The following is a 26425-nucleotide window of genomic DNA, read 5'->3' as shown; positions in this document are numbered from 1 at the left end:
GAATAACAGTGTCAAAAAAGTGGCAACCTGGATCAGGAAAAAAGTGTGCTCTTCCATGCTTCACCTGGGTATTTTAGCAGTTGGAAATGCTTTTTCTATTTTAAAACTAATTGTATTCTGCTTTCATGTTAGATGTGGAAGGCTGGAGAACCTCTGTATATAATGGATTGATAATAAGCCAAATATCTGTTCCAATGAAAGCCAAATATGGACTTTTGTTAAAAGATATATTTTGTCTGCAACCAGCTAACTCCACTTAGAAATTATGGAAATGCTACAGAAAATACTGGAATGATAAAGAACTGTTTTAAAACATAAGAATAGGCCATCAAATGTTAAAATATCTAATTGAATGAGTACAAAAATCCACTCTTCGGATCTTCAGTCCTGTGTGGTGGTTTTTAAAACTGTAAATAAGTAATAATGATAAAAAATGCTTACTATAAGATTTGTTGAGAGATTGAACACCCTTATTACAGAATGCTAGCGCAATGGGTGACGACAAAAAAGCAGAAATACATGCATCTACCGGTCCTGGAATTTTGAATTAGTCAAATATATCACTGTAACAAACAGTAATTTAACATTAATTATTATCTTTCAGTCAAAGCAAGTTAGCTCAAAGTCCTTGTCTGGCTTTTATCTATAAAGTTCCACCTCAGCCAGCAGTGAATATTTTTAAACTGCTTTTACCTGTTTACTCAAAATAACAATACTAATGTTTTTAAATGACACATTAGTGTTATAAAAGTATTTTCTAGTAATACTAATTCAACAACATTCTGGATTATTTGATTACTTTCTGAAAAACGTTATCCTTGGAAGAATACAGAAATGTGGCAAAATATTATTTACTAAAAAAGATCAAATATATTTTGACTCATCTCATCTAGCAGAAAAACTGCCTTTTTTAAATTTACTTCCCAAGGAGAACACTTATCACTGTTTTACATTCCAGTTATTAAGATAGAAAGATCTAAACCAGGAGTCTCCAACTGAAGTCCTGGAGACCCTGAATCCAGCAGGTTTATATAGAACCATTAAATCATTAATTTCCAAAAAACTGTATTATGATCAACTAAGCAGGTGATTTGCCAAATTATGCAATTTAAAGTTTAACTAGAGCACTGTGAGCACTCACGTCCTTATGGACCACAATCTGTTTAATTGAACAAATTACTTATTAACTAATGCATGATATATGCCAATACAAGAAAATATTCCATAGTCTTTAGTGGATTAAAATTAGTTATAGGATTGCAGCCCTTGAGGACCAGGATAGGAGATCCAGTTTTAGGTTATCAGTCACAATCATATGCTGAAATAGTGTGGATAACTGCGAACAAATCTGTAGCTAAGAGAAAAAATTGAAGTACTTCAAAGTCACTTTGAGACACAAATATGTCACATAAGCGTTTTCAACAAGAGTGTCTGCATATCAGTTTTGTGAACGCCTGCCAATAAGTCCAATTCTGATGCTTGTAACTGGGAAGGCATAGAGAAAATATACATTTAAACAGACACCTGGTGTTGAGTTGTCATGCAGATTAGTCAGCAATGATATTGTCCTTCAAGCACATCTTAACTAAAAAAGTGTTTTAATGTGAATTTTATAACATAAATCATTTTGCATGTCTAAAGCTTTACATAAATGTCGTGTCACCCAATCTTTTCAATACTTCCAATGACTTGAAGATTAGTGTTCATGTACTATCCCTCATGGTCATGAATGATTGGTCATCTACAAGTTCCTAGTAGACAATAAGACCTACACAGGATCTACACACTCACTGACTGGGGGAGCAGATGACTCTGGAGATATCTAGTTATGTATTTTAAAATGATAGTTTAATTAAAGTGTTAATTTGTGTTGACAAATATGATCTTGTTACAGTACAAATAAAGTTTTGAATAATGACAGCACAAGTTTGGATTTCACATGAATATAGTAAATATATGTAACTGCACTGCCTACATATGCCAGAGCATCATGTTTATTTAGTTTTAAAGAATTTAGAAACATGAACAAATTAAATATTAATTTAAGGTTACATTTCTGTTATATAACTGTTGCTAACACTTTTTGCCAGTAAAACCATCCTTCCTGCAAGATCTGACAAGCTCTTTGCAGAGTAGTACAGGATTTAGCTAAGAGGTGGTGCAGGCTGGGACAAGTTTGGAGAATGCTACAAGACTGTGATCAAGTGACACCTGCTGGCGGTTAAGGGTGAGACCCATAACCGCCAGCAAATTACAAAAACAGCTTTGTTTTGTGATTCAATTAAACATAGTAGTTTGGTCAGCCAATGAAACACCGAAGAGTTGTTTTATAAACACTAATTAAAAAAGCTTACTTTCCACAGTTTATGGTCCTTCATGAACATCGGAAGTGTACATGAACAAAATGACATAACGGAATACACTTGAAATTTACAAAGCCACTTCAATTTTTTATGACTTCATCATAACAGTGGGAACAAATAAAAAAAAATCGCATCTGTGCTTACCTTCTTCTGTTTGTGCCGCGCCCTTTTGGCCGCCCGAGAGCTGCTGACAGGTTTGGAGTCGGCGCTGTTTATGAACTGTAATAGGTCTTCTACCTTTCGGTGGTCTTCTAAGCTCTCCCTGTCCAGCAGCTGGTCACCTCTCTTTGGCTGTTCCTCTTTCCGCCTTGTGAGCCGAAGGCGTAACTTCTCGCGCATTTCTGCATAGTTCCGACTTGTTGGCGCCGCTGGAGGCTGCCGATGAGAAATCGGCATTAGAGGCTTATGAAGAGAGTTGTTCACCCATGGCAAATCTAAAGTCACTCATTTAATGGTTCTTAAATAATAAGGTAGTCATGTATACAGAGTCGGGCTGGGGGTATTTAAAAACATATTTCCCCTCAACGTTTGGATGTTGGATGACTTCATGGAATAAATGAAACACACATTAAACTTTGGTGTTATTTGATCACTGAACGTTATCAGAGCTTCATTCAGTGATCAAACATAATATGGAAAAATTCAGAAAATCTGAAAGGGAACAGCATTACAGAACAGAATCTGTTCCAGGCCAAGAAAGATGAACAAGGTCAAGGCACCCGTTGTGTTACTGCGGTGTTATTCGTGGTGGTGATTTGTGCTCACTATATTGTTGAAAATGCTTCATTTAACATGACAGCACAGCATTTTTAGGATTAATTTCAGAGGATAATAGAAATTAAAAAGATGTAAAAGTAACGAAGAAGTTATGAAATATCTCAAACATTTTTTAAAAAACACTGCACGCTACCAAACGTCCTCCTTAATATGCTGATAAAGTACTGGTGCTACAGATTTAGTTATTTCTATTTAGTTGTTCCTTAGGGTTGTGTAAAAACATCTGAACAAAAAGGAAGTCCTCTCTGAGGTCAAATTAAACTGTAAGCTAATAAATCCATTAAAAAAAAAATGTAGTCTTACCCCCCCATGGCCAAAGAATTCACAGTAGCAGCAGTCACAGTACTTTCCTTCTTTCTGATTGGTGGATGTCGAAGTGCTAGAACTGTGTTCTGAGCAGCTGTCCTCATCCTGGCTCTCCTCGCCGTCGTACTGCTGATGGTCATATGCACTACTGCCTTCACATCGATGGCCCTCGCAGTCCGGGTCACTGAAACCAAAGACGGGCACCAAAACCATTAAAACAATGGCGCTGAACCTGTTGACGACTGTCTGGATTCTTCTTCACGGTGCATTACAGGGGCAATAACTGCTTTAAGTTGTAGCATAGCTCTGAATGTTTAAATGGCACGCCGTCACATCTGCCAGCACAACTAGGCAAATCCATAAAGACGGTATATTCCCGCTTTGCCAACGGAGGAGGCGCAGATGTGTGCATGAATCCGCTCAGCACCAATATGGAAAAAAAGAGCCGTCTGACAAACCTGCAAACGCTGGGCGGGGCGCTGACAGAGCTTTCGGTGGCAGCAGCAGGGGGCGCTGCTGAGGGAGGGCACAGGCCTTGGTGGGGGTCCACAAAGCCAGGGGCTGTGGCAGCCGTCTTTGGGAAAGCTGGAGCTCCAATAGTGGGGAGATGAGGAGCGGTGGCTGGAGAGAATGTTGTGGCGCTAAGAGGAGGGAGTGAAGCTAAACCTGTCGGGCTATTTCTAGGTACAACTGGAGGTGGGTGTCTGTGGTCCTCTTTACCTAGATTGTGAAATACCTCACCTACAAAGAACAACAAAAAAAATGGTGGTCAGGAAAAGTACACATGCTAGTTTCTAATCTGACATACAGCCAACATTAGATAAAGGTAATATAATCCTAAAAAAAAAGGAATAAAGATGTACACAATTAATATTTCAAAATCACTGTATACATATTATTGTGCATATTACACACAGAAAAGTGCTGATAAAATACATTTTTAAAATTTTGCATTTTGTAATATCAAGGTGATTAAACAGTTTAAAGACCCAAAGCTTTCATAAAAATTAAACTGCTCAGTCAAAATAGTGTATTGTCTAATATGTTCCCTCAGTAAGGTATAGTAACTTCATAAAGGTTCAATTTTAAATAACTTCAAAACACGTGATGATAAATGCCCATTAAGTTTTGATGAATCAGGGCTTTAAATTTAAAGTCTTAAATTTACAGGTTTGCATATTATCACAAACATCGCATTCAAATTCCGTGGAATCCAAATTTGGATTTTTCTCTAAACTACGAATTTTAAAATGTTAAAAAATAAAAAAGCTTATATCTTCAGAGCAAAATGCTTGAAATGCTTAAATCTGGAGACATTAAAATACAGAAACTATGCTAAAGTTCTAGTCTGCAATGTTTTAATTCAGAAGTGCTTTTCCTGGAACAAATTTTCAAGTTTTCCAAAGGTTAAATATAATAAGAACGATGAACTGAATTATAGCCAAATTAGAATTTTATTTGCATTTATGAAACAATGCAAACATTTATGGGACTAGATTTGTTCCAAGTGCATTTTGGTGTTACTAGCCTTGAAAGACATGGCTAGCAAGTCCTTCATACTCCTCCTACCCTATTTACCTAAAGAAGTGGGTCTTTTAGATGAAACTTTGATCTGATTATTACTTGACTGGACAGTAGTAGCTGTGCAGGACACGGATGAGGTTGCTGAAGATGTTGCCATAACAACTTTATTAGCTTCCATAAATGTGTCTTGGAAATTATAGAGACATTTCTTCTTGGCTGTGTTCTTTTTTTCTGTGGTTTCTGTAGGGGTTGTGGTTTCAGCACTGGATGATGGTGGTGGAACTTCTGGTCTGATTTCCGGGAGAGCCGATCCAAGCATATCACCTTTAGGAAAGAGGACATTTCAGCAACAATACACAGCAACAGCAACGATATGAATCGGTGAAAATACATGTGTTAAACTAACAACAACGGCTACTATAAATCATTCTGGTATTCACTGCTGTCATTATTGTGAAAACATTTATTTAAAGACCATACTAACCAAAGGCCTAATCATGGAAGATTAATCTTTCCAAATAACTGGCAAAACGCATTGTGAAAAAAACATCTCTCTACATATCCAATTTCCAGTACGGTCAACTGTTTCCAATGCACTGATGCTATGATGGGAACTACAGATGGGAGACCGCTGCCGGAAAGGGTTCATAAATACGTTTATATGCCTATATACTGACTTACACAAACATATGTTATTTAAAACAGAACAACTGTCACACCTGAGAGCGGCTCCTGCAGAAAAATTGCTGGATTCCAGTTCATGACTGATGTTTCCCAGATGTTTTCAAACTTCAGAGACGGGGGGAGTGAACTGTTCCAGTCTGTAGTGTTCCCAAAACAGTTTTGATAAATATGGTCTTGAAGTGAAGCATTGAAAACCTGATGTTTGCCTGTGTGGTTGGTTGTCGGGGCTGATGGAGGCGTCTGCAAAATGTACACATAAATCACTTTATAATTGCTGAGACTGTATTTACGTATGGATGATAATTGCATATAACAGTTGTTCCTCATACATACATAAAAAAAAACATTTAATAAAAATAAGAAAATAATCCTTACAATAAAGAACTATGAGTGAAGCAAGAAGGAGAGAAGTTTAATAATATTTTAATAACTTTCCATTTTAATACTTTCAGTCAACCAATGACAATATAATTTGGGTGACAATTTCAAAAATCATATTGAATTGCCTAAAAAAATAAACAAAATTTAAGATTAAACCTGGGAATAAAACAGCACTTTAAATATCCCACAGAATCCCCTGTAGCCTTACCTTATTGCTGTGTGTAAAAGGCGGACTAGTATAGAGGGTTGGGTGAAGAAGGGGCCTAGGTAGATGTGAGATGGTGTGCAACGGTAGATGGCCATGGATATGTGGATAAAGGTGCAAAGCAGGATGGGAAGTTTTCTCTGTTAAGAACTGGTGGCCAGGATGGAGTCTCCCAGGCGTGAGTGTCGTTCCATTAATACCAGATACTTCCTGCTTGCAAACATGACATTCGCAAGCATGCTGAACTTGATCAGTCTGTTGGAATAATAAAATAACAAGTTAAAATACATTAGATATACAGTCAGGGAGACAAAATATGTAAATAGGCAAACCATATACAGAAATGCACACAAACACATTCTCACATTTACAGCGGATCTTAAAAACACCAGGGTATAACATTTTAAAAGGACATATGGAAAGAAACATTGGTTAATCGGTCAAGTCACACCAATATACTGTGCATGAATTGAGTTTCTCGGCATATGTCTAACATAACAATATGGAACCTCAAAATTGGGTATTCTAATTACAACTAATTACTTAATTAGCTGTAAGAAAAAAAGTTCAAATTTAAGCCATAAAATTCATAGGACACTAAACAGTACTAATTTATGATACATTTCAGAAAGGCTGTAGGCAAGACATCTTGTGTATTCAGCCAGTTAGACTTCTTAGGGGAAAACTAAAAAGAGATTCAATGATTCTTCGAGTTATCTCAATTCCGCCCCACAGAACTTCAAAAAAGCAGTGTACTAAAGGCAAAGCAGTGTACTAAAGGCAAAGCAGTTTATCAATCTTCAGTACAAAGGACAGAAACAGCACAGCGATAATTACACATCGCCTCACTACGAACTGGACCCGAGTCATGTTATCTGCACCTGTTGGTTCTGGTAAGACGGCGGAGGACTATCGCTACTCATGTCATCCTTCGCTGAAGCTCTCCTTCCTGAAGGGAGCCCCTCCTGCGGCCCTGGGGGCTCCCCACTGCTCTCCCCGTCAGCCTCCTCGTCGTCTGCTTCGGAGGAAGAGCTGCTACTGCTGCTGCTGCTGCTGCTGCTCACCCGCGGGGACTGCACGGAGAAATGGCACATGGGGCGCTTAGAACGTGACCCAGACCCCCTCAGTTACCAATATTCTCTACTGTTCTAAACCTCCTGAGCCAACCAAGGCTACATCCATTTCAGACAAAACGTCAATAATAATCATAATTCCTTTCACTTCTACAGCGCGTTATTGGACACTCCACTCACAGCACTTTACAGGAAATGGGGACTCTCCTCCACCACCACCCCATCTGTGACAGCAGCCAAAGTGCACACAGTTCGCTCCCCACACACCAGCTATCAGTGGGAAGGAGAGCAGGGTGATGAAGTTATGACTCTCCATAGATGGAGGTTTTTAGGAGGCCATGAGAGGAAAACACCAGGGGTAAATTTGGCCAGGACACTGGAGTTAAAACCCCTATTCTTTTTGAGACACACGCTTGGAAATTTTAATGACCCTGGAGAGTCAGACCTCGATTTTATGCCCCATCCAAAGGACGGCACCTTTCCGGCAGTAAAGTGTATCCATTGGGGAGTTTAGGACTGCTGGATGAGTGCCCCCTACTGGTTCACTAACACCTCTTCCAACAGTAACATTTTTTCGAGGTCTCCCATCCAGGTTCTGGCCAGGCTCACACCTGCCTAGCTTCAGTGAGTTACCAGCTGTGAGACGCAGGGTGATATTCTGCTAAATCAGAATGTCAGTCTGAGTATGACTGAAAATGTACAAAAACAACTCAAACCCAGAGGGAAGGAAACTTTTTTTTTAAAAGTATGATTTTTTTCCTCAAACGTTTTTTTAATGAACACTTCTAATCCATTAAAATATACTATAAAGAGATCTTGCTATTGCACTTAAAAAAAAACATATAAATGATTACAAAGTGTCGCACCTCATCTTTTAACGCCATATTTTCTCCTCCTCCATTCAGCTGACCATGAGTTCCATTCATGCTGGCTGCTACCTCTGCGTCATCATAGCTACCCAATGGGTAAATATCGGCAAACTTAGCAGATAGCGGAGGTACTTCATCATCATCACTGCCGCTAGGAAAAAAAACAAATTCTTCAACATTCTGTCTGCACTAGAAAACTGGCAGGACAAATCATTAAGATTACCCTATTATTAAGGACACATACATAGAAAAAGTCATGGGATTTTTAATGGGTTATTTCTGCAAGATTAGTATGGGTTGTCAAAATAACAAATGTGAAACACAAAGTAATCAAACCTGATTAAAAGGTTCTATGGGTTCTAAGGATTGTTTCAGAACACTTGCAAGTCTTCATTACTGAAAACTGTAGGTTTATGGTGGTGTTATTTTGATTTCTGATCCAATTAAGCACACAACTGTCCAAACTGTTGGTTCTTCTTATCAGAGTGGAAAATACTAAAAACTGAGAAAGTGAGATTTTGCACAACACCATATCATATTAAAAATCATATTACAAAATCAATACAATTCTTCCTTCAGTGTGGTAGAAATGCCTCCATGGCATCATGAAAACTAGTATTATTTAAAAGTCTCTCCTTGACCTTAGACTCCATGTTTGTTCCAGGATGGAGCTCTTGCAGGTGTCAAAAGGTTTCAGCGATCAGGGGTGCTTGCAAAACCGGGCTTTGGAAGTGACTTACAAGGTGGAAGCAGGACCACTGTCTGTGAGGATGAGTCTGGGGTGCTGCTGGATTGTGATGGGGGAGCTGGGTCCTGAGCCGGAGCTTGCAGAAGACATGCTGGGTGGATGGACTTCAGAGAGATAGTCAGGAGCAGACTCCACTTGCATTGGCGACTTGGTCACATGAAGATCATCAGCGATGGGAGAATCCATAATGCCACAAGTCAGAATGTGCGAAAGGCTACAGTCATCACACGTACACCTATGGATGGGAAAGAGAGAGCTTTAATATTTTTAATCCCACCCTGATAAGTAAATAGTTATAACAGAAAATGCTTCCTTAGACTATAGCCGTCAAATTGTCAATTACACAACCTTATTTGATACAATAATTATATAAAACACTCAAATTTAACTAATCTTTAACTCTACTTTCCTTAATTATATACTAAGCACTTGCATATACTATTAACAACCATTCAGACACATAACTCGGTCTTTAGAACCCTTTACACTGGAATGTGAAAACCAAAACCAGCTTCTTGATGGTATTTAAGATATACAGATTTTGATTTTTTCTGTTGCGGCAAATTCACATTTGAAAAGAAAAATAATTTAGAAATTACCATGTGCACTCTTTTTCAAACAATATTAACAATGTAAGAATTAATATCAAATTTGGATGTGGTTCCTTGGATAGTGGCTAGGTTAGATTTGTACATCCCACAGATCTTTAGGATCTAGGTTAAAGATAGATTAGTACGCAGTGTTAAAGTAATTGTGTTAGAAACACTAAGCCAGCTATTGCTGAGAATCTAAATTAAAAGTAATCAACAGTTTACTACCAAATGCATGTTTTGAATTTGAGGGTATATGATATAATAGCATTTCATGATTCAAGATAGAGGCGATCTTTTGGTGACAGATGTTTTGTTGTTCTGTGCTCCTCCAGGCTTTTACACAGAGTATGAATGTTTTACCAGGTGTGAACATCACTGTATTTGACAGCGGTTTTACAGAAAATGTTGTTTGAGCCTTTTGTAATGAAATAATTACTGTGCCCTTTGTTTTAAACAGAGATAACAGTCCATTTTAACGACAACTTCACCTAAGTGATGCCAGTTTAACTGATCCTTCATTTAAAGCCCTTCTGTGGTTCTTTTGGTTGGTGACAGAAAGGAACAATGACTGGTTAAGAACTATACAGCTGAGCATGCATGTACACACACACACATATACGTGTCCACATACAGAGTTCATTGGAAAAAAAGCAGCTACAACAAAAATGTCTTTTACCATTCCAGTTCAATAGAAACACACCCCCTATTTAATGTGGCACTGCCTCAGAGAGTGAAACTATGTAAAAATGGTCAGGGCTTTTACATTTTCAAAAAGTTTTTACTGAGAAACACTAACACATCCAATCAATTGTACTTACCTTCGCCGATAATTACAGTTGGGACAATCTGGTATACTCAGCCTAGATGAAAGCATGTGTCTCATTGTATCTGTAAAATTATTGTCTCCTGTAAGGGATTTCTTACTGTTTGTTAGCTGTAAAAACATAAACTGGTATTAATATCACGCACATACAAAAAATTAAAAATATTGAGCAGAACAGCTTGATGCAACGTAAGTTTTAAAACTTCAGTATTGTGCCCTAATTTATTTGAGCATTTTTCAAAAATCACTGAAAGACTATATATTGTATAGAATTTTCAATTAAAATTATTGTCCTTCGTTCAAGACATGCCACTTCTTCTGTACTAATGGCAACATCGACAATAAAACGTATGGGTTAAATGGGAAATATTTTTTGAAAAAGTCATTATACTGTCTTTACCTGTTCTTCAATAAATCTTCTTTGCTTAAAGAACTCCCAATCTTCTTTCAGCATGCGTTGCTTTGTTTTTAATGACATCTGTAAAAACCATACAGAAGATTAATTTAATTTCATACAAAAGATCCTTTCAATTACAAATTTCAGAACATGCCATGGTAACCGAGCATTTGTTGACATTACTTTTTTTCTACCAGCTTCAAAAACATCTTTTTTTAAAAAAAGATGTGGGTTTCAGACACTGTATGATGATGCAATATTGGAAGGATAGGATCACATGACATTTATGTAAAGCTTTATACATACAAAATGATTTACGTTATAAAATTCACTTTAAAACACTTTTGTAGATAAGAGTAAAAGAGTACTTACATTTTTGCTAATTAGTGACTTATGTGGATCTGTCCTTTGATTTGTATGGTTCTGCCCTTCCACTTTAAATAGCAACTGTCAAAATGACAAAATATTCGGATACAGTATTAGATTGTTTAATGTATTCAGGATGAATGAATTCACTAAGTGTGAATTACCACATCTCAATTACCACAGTTAAGAAACTGAATTAATTAATGCAATGCAAGATACCAGGCCCTGGACATAAAAGCAACGTCACACACAGACTAAAGAGAATTGACGACGGAGCAGAGAAAGCTGTTTATGTACAAAAAAAGTTGCAGTTGTCTAGATCAAGTCACCCAATTGAGGTACTGAAAGTGACAGTGACTCTTCACAAAAAAAAGGGTGGATGAGACCCTCAGATTACCTAGCTACCAGCAACAAAATGAACTAGATGGCTCCTCACTTTAATAGCCCCTCAAGCATTCATAAGTGTTTTTTAAAAAATTAAATTACTTTCCATTAAGAAAGTTTGGAAATCAACTATTTTAGATTCTCCATATCTTGCTGTCCACAACAGACCCGACACACCTACAAAAGGATTAGGATTTGAACATCACCCTCGGTGATGCGCATCGTCAGGGCGATTTTTCACAGCCTGAGCTCCACAGGGCTTACGGGAGAGTTAGCATCAGCCCGAGGCGTGAAGCTGCTCTCCCTGACAACGCGGCAAGCTCACACGTGACCAGCGCCTCTCTGCAGTGTGGAAAGCCAAGGTTGCCTCGTAAGACTCGAGCTCAGTTCATCCTGCCTCTTGAGAAACCTAATCAGTTCTTTAATGACAAAACCCAGGCGTGAGCTGGCAAAGTATGAATTGTCAGCCTGCACTGCTAATAAACTAATTGCCGTTGGAGCCATTTGGGGATGTCCCACCACTGCAGAATCCTTAGAATTAAGTTCTGAAAACGACAAGCTAAATTGTACTGCATTTCAACTGAGCAATGTATATACATTTGTTTTACCTGTTCATCTACATAATCATCTATCCGTTTTTCACATTCAAGCCACTCAACAGCAACTACATTCATTTCCTGGTCAAGATGGTGGTAGCTCTGAAGCAGGGTGCTATACATATCTTCACTGTAGGAATCATGTGAAGCTGTCCCACACCTAGGAATTTAAACAACATTGAAGTACATCAAAGTTCAGCTGTGTTTGAAATGTTCTTCTGATTCTTTGAAAATAAAGAAACAAAAGTCACAAAAGCTGTAAAAACATTCTTAAAAAATCTTAAAACAAAAATGTTTCCTGCACAATAATGGATTTCATCCCCATCCACTGAATGTTTACTAAAGATAATTATAGTTTCCAAAAATTAACAGACTCTGTGTACAAACGCAACACTAAAGATGTTTTATAGGAGGATTACAGGTGAAGAACTATCTCAGAGATTTTCCATGATGATTAAAGATCTTGTCTTGTCTCAAAATGAATAGTCTTTCCACAGTGACAACAGCTGGTGGTAATAAAATGGCGAGGAGTAATGCAGAGAGACCAACATTGCTGCTCTCCACCACCAACCAGCGGCAAAGTCCTAAATTTGGGAAATCTTGTGGTTAGCGCAGGAAATACACTCGGGGATCTTTGGCTGAATTGACACACATTTCAAAACTTCCTAAGGGAAATTCATTTAGAATACAAGGATATGTTTTACCACAGCGACACAAAAGAATGTGCTCAAATAAATGAGACATGAAACAGAAATGGGCTCAAATGCTTTTCTGCTTTGCAGAATGAAATTTACAAGATATTTCTGGAGCCAGGAAAGTGCAAAATATCCCTGAACTATCAGATCAGGTATAGATGTGGGATCATGTGGTTCTGACAAGACTTAACGACTCGATCCGCCTCAGTTTAAAGTTGCGAGGTAAAGAAAGGCTCGTCTTTTTCATCTTAACTCACACATAGAAGGCTTTCAGGCAAAACTGAGGCTCTTCCAATGAAACAAGGACAAGGAAAAAAGCAATCTCACTTTCTATCTTCTGAAGAAGTAAATCGTGATCAGAAAGTGCTCCATTCCCTTGTGACCATATGGTAAAAGTTCTTGTTGACTAAAAATGTTGAAGCTGGGTTTTCCAATGTCAAGTTACACACAAACACAATCTGCTTAATTGCCAATGTGGATAATAGATCTGCCTCTCTTCAGCTGTAACTGAACTGCAGTATAATTCAAACTGTGGAGAAGAAATCAGTCAAGCTGTAATCCCTGCTATCCAGTGACGAGTTCACAAATGCACAACAACTCAGATGAATGTGTACAGTTAGTGTACAAAATACTTGCGTGTCACCAATGGATGACAATATCACACTTTGAGTCCAAGTTACTGATGGCTAAGAAAAAAGCCCAGAGCTCTAGCTAACCTGGTAAGTGTAACTTATATCCAACTTCACATGTTTTTTGATGAGGTATTTTTGTATTCTTTTCTCTATCTAAATTTAACATACAATGATAATATGAATGTAAATTTAACATAGAATGATAATATAAACGTCTTTTCTGTATGAATGCCCACCTTACCTTAACTGTGCAACGAGGTTGGGTAAATTGTTGTGCAGAAGGGGTTCCGAAAAAACAAGATTTTCAAAAAGGTGCTTGTTGTGTAGCTCCCATGTCACTTGGAATTTCTTTAAATGCTCATTTTCCTACAAGAAATGTATCCATGATGTATATTCAATGCATCGCAGTCATACAAGATACATCATTTAAAATTCAAAGAAACGCCTGGGAAACACTGGTGAGGTTCTGACTTTGTGAACTTTTACCACGTGGGATGAGTGTAATACTGTAAACTGCCACTTGCAATTGCAAATTATTCTTGTTCTAGACCCAAGGCACACATTTTAGTTAACCCACACAAGAAGAACCTAAAGCTACAAACAACCCAAATAAGTGATATAGTAATTAAAATCTCACACTTTACAACAGACAACAAATTTGTCTGCCTTAATTATACATCACAAGCCCTATCATTTTACCAATCCCCACACTACCCCTTTAGTTCTACTGTTAAATCAGAATCTGTGCTGCTCTGCTGCAGATTGTATACAGAAATTTTGCATGCATGCCACTTCCTGCACCACAAACATGCCACCTGAAGGCTGACTTACCAGTGTGAGCAGGAAGGTGCTGATTGTGCGTGCAGCTTGACAGAGGGCACTGTACTCCTCCAGGAGCAGGGAGATGAACTGATGTGCTTGTGGGGGGCCTTGCACTGCTGATGCCATCTTAGAGCCTACAGACAGATGCTTCAGTAGACGAACCTTCATTTCTAGCACGTACTCCCTAGCTTGCTGCTCTAACCGCTGATAGAGCTGGTAGGGGTCTTTTTCACAAAGTCTGAAAACCCAACAAAGCAGAACAATGCATCACATAAGATGTGCAAGAACAACAACATTATTTTTTGTAACACGGAAACAAAACATTTAAAGGAGCATCAGACTGTTACAAAAGTCCACAACGTACTTTATTGGAAGGTTATTGCTGAAATCCACAAGAGGCTGCAGTCTTCAGCCAGTGAGGAACACTTTGACTAAACAAAATCCTAGAATTTGTATCATGATACATTTATTCACTAGCAAACAAGCATATCTCCCGATATATACTTTACCCCCCTTTCACTGAGAAACTACCACATATAATCACTGTTTTACAAGACGTAAATGTCTGATATTGTGTCACGGCCACAAGATCTTCCACTCTCTCTTAAAATCGAGAAACAAGAATGTTGCCAGAGAACAATGGTTAAATGCTTGAAACATCGGCTAAATAGAGGTTATGGATATTTTGAAATGACACAGTACCTATCTACTAGTTCTTTCATTCCTTCCTTGTCTCGATCCAGGGGCTGGTCCTGGTCATCTGCCAGTGGTGTTCCGGTCTGTCGATAGATACACCTCACCATGTAGCGGATTTCAGACCAGTAATTCTGAAGCTGCTGAGACTCTCTTTCAGACTCTGCCGAAATTTCCCTGGAAAGCATAGTTATAAGATTTTACAGCTCTCACAATCAGCTGTTAGTGTAACTATTCTGATTAATGATTTGTTGTCTTACAAGCTTAAATTTAAGTAATTTTTTATTTGGTGTACAACAATGTCCACATTTGTATTTCCTCAACTTTAGGACCCTAAATTAAAGCAAATGTGTATCTCTGTCTTTCATACTGCAGTGGAATAATTTACCAAGACTTAAATGAGTTCAAATCAGTTGAAAAAAACATCACTTGTTTCACATCACAATAAGCCATAAACCGGGAAAAGAACAATTTATTTTGAACAATATGAACAGCACTTAATAATGAAATAATACTGTAAGGAAATGAAATGTTACAGAACATTTAAATGCTGATGAAGAAGAAAAAAACGATTACCAAAAAATAATGCAATACAGTGATGAAGGGGGTTATCAGATTTAATGCTGGCTTAAGGTGGGCCGATACAGAAGCAGTAGGACTCTACCTTCGCTCATTACAAGCCTCACAGCTACACACTGTATCTGTGGCCACAGGAGTGCCGAGGTCTGGAGTTGGTGGTGTCTGTGCTCCAATAGCTTGTCTTCCTCCTCCGCCCCCAGGCTCCTGCAGCGACCCATTGTTCCCAGCAGGCATGTGCAATAAGAAGTCCTGGTTCTGTTATACAACATAAAAAAAACATTGCGTTTGCATATTTGTCAAGAGGTTTGAACTTCCTGGCCATGACATTTCAACTTAACTGCATACAAAGTCTAATACAAAATTAAAAAATCATTTATTTCTTCGCCTAGTGTACTTCAAAAACTAGGAACTAGCCTCAATTACATAATTTTATCAAGCATACTGTAAAAGTCTCAAATTAATTTGTTCAAGAATTCAAGTAGGAGCAACAGAGAAGCAACAGACCCATTTATAAGCTCCAATTTATGAGTGATATGAAATGGTGCTATTACAGGATGAGAACATAGTTTGGTTTGGGTGTAATGTCACAGGTATGACAATGTCAGTGTGACTATTCCTAAGTATAATTCTGCTGGGACTGACTGAACTGTGGCTATTAACAGAAAGGACAACTTTCCGCAAGGGGTCTCCCATCTTAAATTGACACGAGACAAAGTTTGTTCAGCTTCTGAGATGTGAAAAGTTCAGTCTCTGAATCCGAATGCCTGAGCCTATTTCTACCATATGCTATATGAAATCTTAACTGATTTCCAGGGTGACAGAACTCCGACTGATTCATTAATTGACTTACCACAAGTGACTGCTCCAAGGCAGCATGCCGTTCCTCTTTTTCCACTGTGCGCCGGCAATCTGGGCAGACCCACAGAGGTAACTGAAGCATGCTGTTGGTTTTTGGAGATGTGGAAAGTGCTGTTTTGCTAGAACTGGAAACCCCTGTTTCCAAAAGTGAATTATCTTTACGTTCATTTCTGCACAGGAGACATCGTTCCCCTGTTGTGTATGGTGCCCTCTGACCTAAGCCAAAGGTAAAAGGGGTCTACAAAAGAGAGGAGAACAAGCATATTCTTACATACAGAACTTTGATGAATGTTATGACAACGTCATGTTCGAAACTATCTAACTTTTATCATGATGATGGTAAGGACTATTTTTAGAAATGTTAAAAGCCTTTCAGAGATACAAGAAAGTCGACTGATAATAAGGGTGCTTACAATACAAGATGCAAATAGCACACGCCTAACAGCACAGCAGTGACCTGGTGTCTACCACCATACTGGAAACGCTGGTTCGGGGGGGAGGAAGAGTGCCCTTATCACTTACAGCAGCAACCTGCTTTTATGGTAAGTACTACACGGCAGGGTCTCGAAAACTGCAAACCTAAAAAATGTAACGTTTTCAAATTTACTTGTTCGTGATTCGGTATGGCTGGAGCAGAGCGGAGCGGGATGAAACCCAGTTGTTAGCCGCAACTTTCAAATCAGTGGAGCCACAGGTAAGGGCTGTGAAAAGATTCTTGCTAGTTAGGGAGCCTCTCCCTGCCCCCTGTCCACCAGAATCTCAGCGTTGTTTTAATAGTGTAACAAATCTCTGTATCGTCTGCATGGGGAATAACAGGGTGAAGACAACTTCACAGGCTCACTGACAGTTTTATTGCCCGTTTCATTACAGTGGGGCGTCATGATCACAGAGGCAGAGAGAGAAAGTGCCGGATGGACATGGAGGAGGGATTCATGCTGTTGATTTTAAGTGATTACTATAAGCCTGTGATTACTGTTTGTTTTAGTTGATCGATGTAATTTAAATTAACCTAATGTCAAAGCATTAGGTTCTCTGCACCAAACCTTCATGAAGGTCAAGACTCTACTGCACTGTGATGTTATCCTATCCTAGTTCCATGAATCTCCAGTTTATGTTAATAACGCATTTCTGGAAAGTATTCGTGAACTGTCCCAAACCTGTATTCAAGCTGTTAGCCAAACACAATAATTTCATATATCAGGTTAAATTAAAATCAGGATAACTTCATAAGTTAAAGGGGAGCCGCAGTCTCAATTTCTCAGACAGGTTATTAAGTCTCGGAAACTATATAATTGCATTGACTTAATAGAAAAAAATTACAAATTTTGAATGTGATGCTGCCCTTCCTGCTCACTAGTCAGCGTATTGAATAATGTAATGGGATATACAAGCATGTAAATACAGGTTGTGCAGCAGACAATTTCACCACAGAAATGTTCCATCATCTTCATGCAGAGTTAACAAGTAGTATTTACTGCCTCAAAATCTAAAGCAATATTTCTAATATATGTATTCATAAGCCTGCTTGTTTACAATGTCATAGGGCTTCAGACGTCACTGCAAATTTAGTATTTTTCTGAATCGAAGAACAAGGTGGTGTGCATACCCGCAAACTTTGTCTATTTTGTGATGTAAATTGGAGGTTTTACAAGTTACTGTGTACATTTTACTGTTACTGTGGTTTGAAATGCAATCAGTGCTGATTCTTTCTAACCTCGAAATATGAAAGTGGCATTGCAGTTCCCCTTTAAGAATGTGGTAGATGAGAATGATTAAATGTCAATAGCAGCGATGAAGAAAACATCATAAAAAGAAATTACCTGCAAGACTCCTGCAAACTCAGGATTCACCAGCCCTTCTGTGAACTGGGTACCGTTTAAAGATACCTGAAACACAAAAAGTAGCGGCTTTGTCAATCTAACTTTTTTTACTTGTATAATTAACAGTATTTCAATAACTCTTCAACCGAACATCACTTGTGAAGACGCAAACATAAGAATATGTAGAACACTACATATTACTGCTGCATTTCCTTTAAGGCTTCGGCCAAAGCATCCCAGCCCCACCCGTCTAATGTGAGCCACTCATGCCTGGTGGCAGTCAGGGCAATCCAAGGCCAGAAGCACAGGGTGCAAGTGGAACTGCAGCCTCGATGGGACAGCGGTCTGTCACTGATCGAACACACACAGACAATTCAGAGATACCTGGCTAGCACATCTTTGGGAGGCAGTACGAAACTGAAGCCACTAAGAAAAACCCATGCAAGAACATGTCAGGACACCAGGGATACAGGACAGTACAGGACAGCATCCCCCTTCTTGAAACGAATTTAAATCACCCTCTGATTAGTGACATTGTAGACAGTATCTGAGGTCCAATTCTACATGCAGTCTTTGGATTATCCAGCTGAAACCTTCCATTTCACAAAACTGTCTCTTTTTCAAGCCTTTTTAATTATAATTATAGAATTATTTAACACAATTCAAACACTCTTATTGGAACAAAAAATCTCAATGAATTGTAAATTTAATGCTAACTTGGTTAGATGCGTTTCAGGTTTTTTTAATGTAGATGTTCAACACGTAAAAGTGAGAAAACGATTATCTGAAGTTCATTTCACTTCTGTTGTATCCCCTTTAATGTACATTTCCTATGAGCAAACAGAAATCTTAACTTTGCTTTTGTTGTGAGATAATTTATCTAAAGGCCAATAGAGGCATTTTTTTAAAGGAAGCTGGTTTTTACAGGAAGGTTTTTTAAAGTGGACAGAACTATTTTATCACTTTTCTACAAATAATACTGAAAGGGTCTTAACAGTCTTATCTGTTGATTTGTAACATCAGTAAGGCAAATTGGAATGGGCTGAGGGAAAACAGTGAACATGAGTAGTAAAATCACTGAAGTAAATCAGATCCACTGTGAAACTACACTTCTTCCAATCTGGAAGACGCCTCCGCGTTCCAGGATACGATGGAAATGTCAACCCGAAATACTTTTCCACCTGCAGTTTCACTTTGTTGGAGATATTTGTTTTAGGTGTATTGGACTCTGCTGCAAAACAAATTTAGTCTAGGGAAAAATAATGCCTGAATTAATTTTAAGACTAAAGCAATGAAGCAAATGCCAGTGTTATTTCCTCATGTTACATGTTTATTTCTGCCAAGCCACCCATTTATTCTTAGCAAAGGGAAAAACAGAGAGTCCTGCTCGTAATCTCTGCGACATCCTAACCATATTGCCATACTGTGATTTTCTATTATCACTGTCCTGTTGACGCACATGACCCACTTGCTATTTAATGCAACCTTAGAGAATTACAAAGAAATTTCAGCCACACAATCAATTTTAGTAACACAATCAGTTCAATTTCTCAGTGTTGCCAATGATATGGAGCACATCCATTTCAACACTCCTAAAAGCATTTCAAGTTGACTTCATCTTGTGGGAAAAGATTAATTATAATGATTCCACCTACATATCGCCCAATTACCAACACCTTGTCAGGAAAAATAACTTTCCTTCTGACACTTGGCTGGATATATTTTTTTTTTACCAAGACAGATGTGTTGCTAAGCAACGTCAAACTACATATATTGAGGATACTTTAAAACTCTCAACACAATGCGTTTGCCATACCAGATATTTTGGAAAAAGGAAAAGGAAGAAGGCTAAAACATTCAAAGGTTTGTCATCCGATAAACGCGATCTGATAAATTGCTGTCAGATGTGCAAATTAATATCAAGAGAGGTTCATCACTTATACTTACATAGATTAATTTAACTTAGGTTGGGGTGGGCAGTGGTGGTCCTGCTAAATTACTATCTTTACATTGGTAATAGCAATCATATTGACTTACAGTAGCAATGAACTGATGCTTTTCTGTCATTGTTATGTGCAAAGAAACGATCAGAAGAACACATTTAGAAACAGATTCACACAGTAAAAATCAGAAAAGAAACTGTATCTTGAGTCAAGGAGATGTGCTGGCATAGCTGAGACCTCAAAATCACCACTATAAAGGCGTGACTTTGTAAATGTTGAAATGAAGTTCAATTTAATGTGAAAACCGTAAACCTGAGGACTGCTTGTGCAGGTAACAGGTGTTTTAAATCTTCATCTTCAGTTTTTCAGTTGTATTCATTATTTAAATATGATTTTAACATTCAGGGTTTATTTTTTGTATTAAATAATTAGCTAATGTTGCTCGAAAGCATGGTCCCAGTTTTACTACATTACCTAGAAGCCCATTTCATGACAAGCTTAGGTTTTTCGAGACTTCATTTAAATAAACGTCAAGCAGGTCATACATAATATACGTTATCAAAATACTAGGCACAACCATTATAGTGTATTAAATGTAAAATTAACTTTGAAAATGCAAAATAGTACAACTAAATAACTCCCTATATAATACATTTAAATTTCTCAGTCACTGCATCTTTACTAAATGCCAGTTAGCAAAGCTTGTTTCATACACACTGAATACACAATCTTTTTTAGTAGTATTATCTGGAATTAGTTTAAAAATCAATTGATTATTTTAGACTATGTTAAACTGTATTCTAAAACAAAGATTTAGGAAAATCTTGTTCAAAGACAGGAAGAAATAGTGAGCAATACTAGACTTTGGGAATGAGTTGTAAGTTTGTAACCTGTGAATTATAATGAATTATAATTTAATTTTTGTTTCGGAATTTTGCATTATGAACTGTTTGAGAATGCATTACTTTTGTAAACCGAGGGATGAGTACATGTATGTCAGTTGCAGTAATGTTAGGTATGCATGCTTCACCCATCAGTTATCAGCATCACCTGTAATCTCTTCTTTAGGGACTGATTAAAATGAACACAGCACCTGTGGGAAGCAGCTCAGGTCTTGCTTCAAAATAATCAGAGTTTACTAACTGAGAAACAGAAACAGCAAAAGACCAGGTTGCATGAAAAAACAATGAAAAGGAGGAATGCTATTTTTTACTATTAAATATATTTAAACAGCAAAAAACTACAACTATAAGTGTCAGTCTTTGGCAATTTCAATCTGTGCAAATCAAGCATGTTGACTTCCCATTCGTGTCTACAAAGTGATATACGTTTCTCCACTTCTTTTGAATCAAACAAAAAAACATTATTCTTACAAGGCCCTTACAGCCATGTCCAACACTTTTCCTTCTGATATCATAAAACACTATTGTGTTTATTGGTCAGTACGGCGAGTGGTGATTCAGCCACTGATCTTGCTCCAGAATCAGCAGGGGGAGACTGCAGGAAGTGTGGGTACGGTGTCAATTTTTACCGCTGTTCTCATGCAAAGACACGCCCCCTGTCAAACGAGATGTGTGACTACATCAGACAGATGCACCACTATGTAAGATCGATGCCTGCTTTGTGTGAGGGCTATGCGGGTTCAGACATGGTGCACGCCGAATACCATTCAAGTTCTCTGACCAAAACTGCCACACAGGGCAAACAAATGGGCTTTTAGAGCCGGATTCTGCCCCTGTGCTGTATATGTATATCTGACAGATCTGATATTTCCATATTTGATCAACAATAAGGCTCGACACTCAAGACTGCCCCAGACTCAAGCATCAGGGGGCCCTAGCAGCATCACTGCTTGAAGCCTTGGCTTCCAGATGAGTTCTTACTTCATGTCTGTCCATATACTGTTCCTGATCTGTACTTCAAAGATTCCAGCAATAATTTGCCTGCCAACCATCGGGTTATCAACTTCCTGGTGAAATGTAGCCTGTTTCTGCTTCTGTTCAAAGATCATTTGATTTAACAACACCAACCTTCATAGGCATCATTAGTGACAACTGTAAACATATTCATTAATAAGCTTCAGCTTAACCCACAGTAGGTACTATTGTACAATACAATACGACAAAGCAAAACTGGATTCCACTATAAACCATAATAGCCACCCGGTTGCTTTTTTGTTCACTTGTCATCATTTGTTCTCAACCACAAACTTCCCCTAAACAGAAACTTTGCCGTTTAAATCCAAACTTGGTAGGTATCATTTCTAGAAAAATACAATATAACAGAGTTTGACGTGATTGCATTTTCTTATAATCAATCTCCCCATTGGGATGATTAACTGATACATGTAGTAACTGTTAAAGCTGTTCTTACTGTATAGTCTTTGTTAAATGCATGTAATACTCTTACATATATTAAGTGTATTAAAGGAACAAGTAATAGGTTTATTCCATGCTGAAAAAAAAAAGAAAGAAAACACAACATTTCGGCTGTGGAGCCTTCTTCAGGTGTCTTCAGCTACCCACCTGAACTACTTAACTGTATTAAGATGAAGGAAATATCTATACAGTGTGTTGAACTATCACCTTATTACTGTAGAATAATGCACAAATCTTTTGCAATCTGTGTAATCCTTGCATTTAAAATACTGTTAAAAAAAACTTTATCCTTTCATGCTATATTATGAATTGTATGTGGAGATGCTCTTGAGAAAGGAGAACAGTCCACAGAGACAAAGACAGATTATTGTTACATTCATACATCGTAGCAAAGAGATTTCCTTCTTGTTTCATCATAAACATTCTTGCAGTGTAGGCATTTTCATTAGGCGTAAATTCTTAAATGACTTAAAGCCCGTTTTTTTAACTCATTTTCTTAACGTAGCATCTTCCGTCTATTTTTGCTTTACGGTAAGATCTGTGGAGACCTTGAAATCTGCTGCAAGGAGTGGCTATGAGATGCTACGTCTTTGAGTTTTGAATACTTAGTCAACTCATAGTCTCTTTTACTTATTTTCCTCTTGGGTTTCTATTTTCATTATTATTTTTGGGCACTTCTCGTTTTTGCAATGTTCTGTTTATGTTAATCCGCATAACTTTTTTTCTTCCACTTTTCTTCAGACTAGTACGTAAGGACGGGTACAAATGAGAGAAGGCCATTTGGTCCGTCCAACCTGTTTGGATAGGACCATTAATTGATCCAAGCAGCTGTTTCTGTATTGATTTCTTTACAATTTCTGTGCATTCAACAACACAGCTTGTTCCACTTTGCCTAGTACTCAATCTTAAACAAGTTATATTCAATTCCTTTACCGGGAGCCGCAGAAACCCAGCAGTCACCCTTACTCTGCTCTTTAGAACGCCTCCAATTTCTAAAAGAACCAGAAAATTGTTTCCCAAGCCTGCAGACTTGATAATATTTTTCTCTTAGTGAGGCCTAATCGTGAGAACTGTTTTCCCAAAGAAGGGGCAGTCTTCACTCCAAGTGACAACCATTTCATGCTTAGGTAAGAAAACAAGTGATGTCAACAGTCCAAGAAAACTGACCATCATCATGCACATGTACATTATTTTAACCAGCTTGCTGATGGTGCCCTTTCTGTATTCTGCTGAAATACTTTGCATTTTGGAGTAATCCATACAGTCACTTAAGGACTTGATACATATTTTGATAAAGGAATAACTAAGACCTCTGCAGTACCAAGAAATCTGAATAACTACAAACTTTAATGTTTCTAAACCTGGCCTGTAAAGTATACTATATTTTGGGTCTGTAAAATATAATACATGAGCATTTCTTATTTTCAGAAAATACACAGTTTAGCCTCACACATCAACGCGAGTAAATTATTTTAAATAATGTACTTAATTTCATATGGCAGCATCATCAGGACAATCTATTTTGAGTGCACATTAAACATATGCCTCAGTAAGTGAAAACACAAGTTTGGAATTCAAAACTGCCCGGTTCTGCACATTTACATATGTCTCATAATCTAACCTCCTGATACATAGAACGTGCAGTACTCCGATATTATTGGAAAAATATTTTCTATCAAAGTTATATTGGTGGCAATTCCTGGTAGTAACGGATTAAAGGATCAACATTCCACTTTGAAACTACAGTGTAACACCCCTTAACAATCTTTTAAAGACCCGAGGAATCGAAAACTAAGATAGTCAATTTTTTGGGCTTAATTTGAAATACTCAATAAATCAACAATTTAAGTCTTCAGGGTCAAACTAGTTGGTTTATCAGTTGCACGTGTTCATAAGCATGCTCTGACAAGCTGCTACATATTTCACACCTTCAATGAATGGAAATGTGTCCAGAAAAGTAAAATCAATTTTCAGGAAGTGTTCATGCCGTTTTAAAAACACACAATATTGTGTAGCAAACTACAGGGGCTCCAGGTGCCCTAGCTCTCCTCTCCCTTTCTGAGTGTCTTCATTTTATATCACTCGAGATGGGATGAGACGTTGACATTTGATGGAAGCACCAAAACATGACACTTTACTTAACACTTTCCCCTCTGCTTTGATGCACCTGTCAAGAAAGTCAATTTTTCTTTGAACACGCTTGACACCTGGTGCAGATAAGGCAATCTCCTCCTTGAAGGCATCAATAACGCTGCACGTCATACAAACAGATGCGTGATGGCAGTGAGGTCGGTCTGTGTTTGGTGGAGTTAAGAATTTTTCATACCGGCGACTTTTTTTTTTTTACATGAAGCTGGAAGCACTTCTCTGCCGCTGGTGCCTTTTTTAGTCAAACATCAGAGATTTCAGCCACTGGGCACGTTTTTAACCGAACTTTTTTTTTTTTTTTTTTTTTTTAGGCGCTACTCCGCTTGAAAGTTGAAGAGCAGGGGACAGCTCAACAAGTACAAGCCCCGAGCTGTCACGAAACACGAAACACGCCGTGATCACAAGAGTCAACTTCTCAAGTTGATCGCTATAATATCAAGGTGAACCCAGGCAGCCTCCTGCATCTTACCTGGCGGTTGAACGAGAATAACAAACCCGCCTGCCTCGCCCTTTGCAGAACGCTACGAGCAGTCCGTCTACGGGGGTTCAATTCCCCGGGGTAGTACCCCCCAGCCCTGCAATTGTACACCGCTGATCTGTCTGTAAACAAAACTCTCAATCTCTGCAGGCCTCAAAAGGTGTAGCAATCCAGCCCGTCTCCACACCGTGCGCGTTATCAACCCGTCGCCACACCGCGGCGAACAAACTCACCTCCCTGTTCAGGCCAGCGCTGTCACTCCCAGGACCCCCGGTTGTCAGCAAGCCCATCGCCGCCGCTTGGGCTCCCGCTGCCTGCGGACTCCGGGCCGCGGCAGAAGCCCCGGCCTTTCCACTGCTGCTGCTAACAACACCACTGCAACTACTGCTGCCACCGCCCCGCTTGCTCTTCCTGCGTTTCGCTCCTCGTTTTGCGTCGGTGGGGCTCATTTTCGTTCCCCCTTCCCTCTGAAGTCACAGGCAGTCTGCCGTCTGTCGAAACGCTGCCCGCTCGGTAGATTTCTGGCTCGCACCTTCACCTCGAAAGGCTGTTATAAGGAATCCAAAATATCCAGTCACTCTGTTCCTCCACAGAGCTAAGAGACTTCAGGTTCCAACATGGCCGGCCCAACAGGAATGGGATGCTAGGGCTCACGTCCCCGCGCGACTGCGTCGTTTGCGTCATCTGCCCACCCTCGGGCTTTATGGGAAATGTTGTTTTATCGGCCCCATTCTGCCCACCGGGTCCCGTTGTTTTCCAGGTCGCCACGAAACTACAGCGCCCCAAGATGCATTTCGTTATTGACATTACCCGATGGGCGTTCGAACTTGATGGTTGTAGTCTTTGGAGTTTTTTTTTATTATTTCAGTTTTAGGGAAATTGTAACAGGCAGTAAAATAAACTACAGGTTTTAGGACCAGAATGAAGACGCATACAATAATATACGTTTAGCTAGTTTCCTCCTGTATGCTGTCAAGGGTTATATAGAATTCAAATAATTTCAACTTTTCAAATTTATGTAGCTGGTAGTACGCACTCTAGTGGTGAAAGTCTAGGAATATCTTGTGGGTTGTACCTTTAACAGTTTCACACACTTGAACTCGTCATGCAAGGGACAAATGTTAAGTTTCTTGAATGACTGAAGCGCCAGTGGCAAAAAACAGAACTATTTGTGCGAACGTTATTACCTGGAAGCAAAAGCGCAAAACAGTGCATAAAAAAACTACAGAAATGTTTCCATGACTTGTCAATAACAAAACGCCTTTTTAATTATTTTCATTATGTGCTAAA

The 26425-nt window shown here is 38.6% G+C and overlaps 1 protein-coding gene across 2 annotated transcripts in view; it reads right to left on the bottom strand.

Moving 5' to 3' along the window:
* The window catches only part of fam193a (family with sequence similarity 193 member A), a 29109-nt gene extending 3323 nt beyond the window's left edge, over positions 1-25786 (bottom strand). The window contains exons 1-20 of one of the 2 annotated variants that reach the window (XM_088647467.1): positions 25369-25786; positions 18189-18254; positions 16361-16606; positions 15596-15765; positions 14941-15108; positions 14248-14476; positions 13658-13782; positions 12102-12249; positions 11116-11190; positions 10747-10824; positions 10342-10457; positions 8923-9165; positions 8180-8333; positions 7122-7313; positions 6244-6495; positions 5690-5894; positions 5025-5294; positions 3905-4187; positions 3444-3630; positions 2508-2738 (exon numbers count right to left, since the gene is read on the bottom strand). In XM_088647467.1, coding sequence (XP_088503593.1) covers positions 2508-2738; positions 3444-3630; positions 3905-4187; positions 5025-5294; positions 5690-5894; positions 6244-6495; positions 7122-7313; positions 8180-8333; positions 8923-9165; positions 10342-10457; positions 10747-10824; positions 11116-11190; positions 12102-12249; positions 13658-13782; positions 14248-14476; positions 14941-15108; positions 15596-15765; positions 16361-16606; positions 18189-18254; positions 25369-25584 — 3654 coding nt within the window. In that variant the 5' untranslated portion in view covers positions 25585-25786. The remainder of the gene's footprint in view (positions 1-2507; positions 2739-3443; positions 3631-3904; positions 4188-5024; positions 5295-5689; positions 5895-6243; positions 6496-7121; positions 7314-8179; positions 8334-8922; positions 9166-10341; positions 10458-10746; positions 10825-11115; positions 11191-12101; positions 12250-13657; positions 13783-14247; positions 14477-14940; positions 15109-15595; positions 15766-16360; positions 16607-18188; positions 18255-25368) is intronic. The other variant, XM_088647554.1, reaches the window with a different exon arrangement.
* Positions 25787-26425: the final 639 nt, after the last annotated feature.

This window comes from Lepisosteus platostomus, chromosome 1, assembly GCF_059453375.1.
Source record: "Lepisosteus platostomus isolate fLepPlt1 chromosome 1, fLepPlt1.hap1, whole genome shotgun sequence".
Taxonomy (NCBI): Eukaryota; Metazoa; Chordata; class Actinopteri; order Semionotiformes; family Lepisosteidae; genus Lepisosteus; species Lepisosteus platostomus.
Note: the sequence above shows the minus strand (reverse complement) of the source record. Positions and strands in the feature narration are given on the sequence as shown.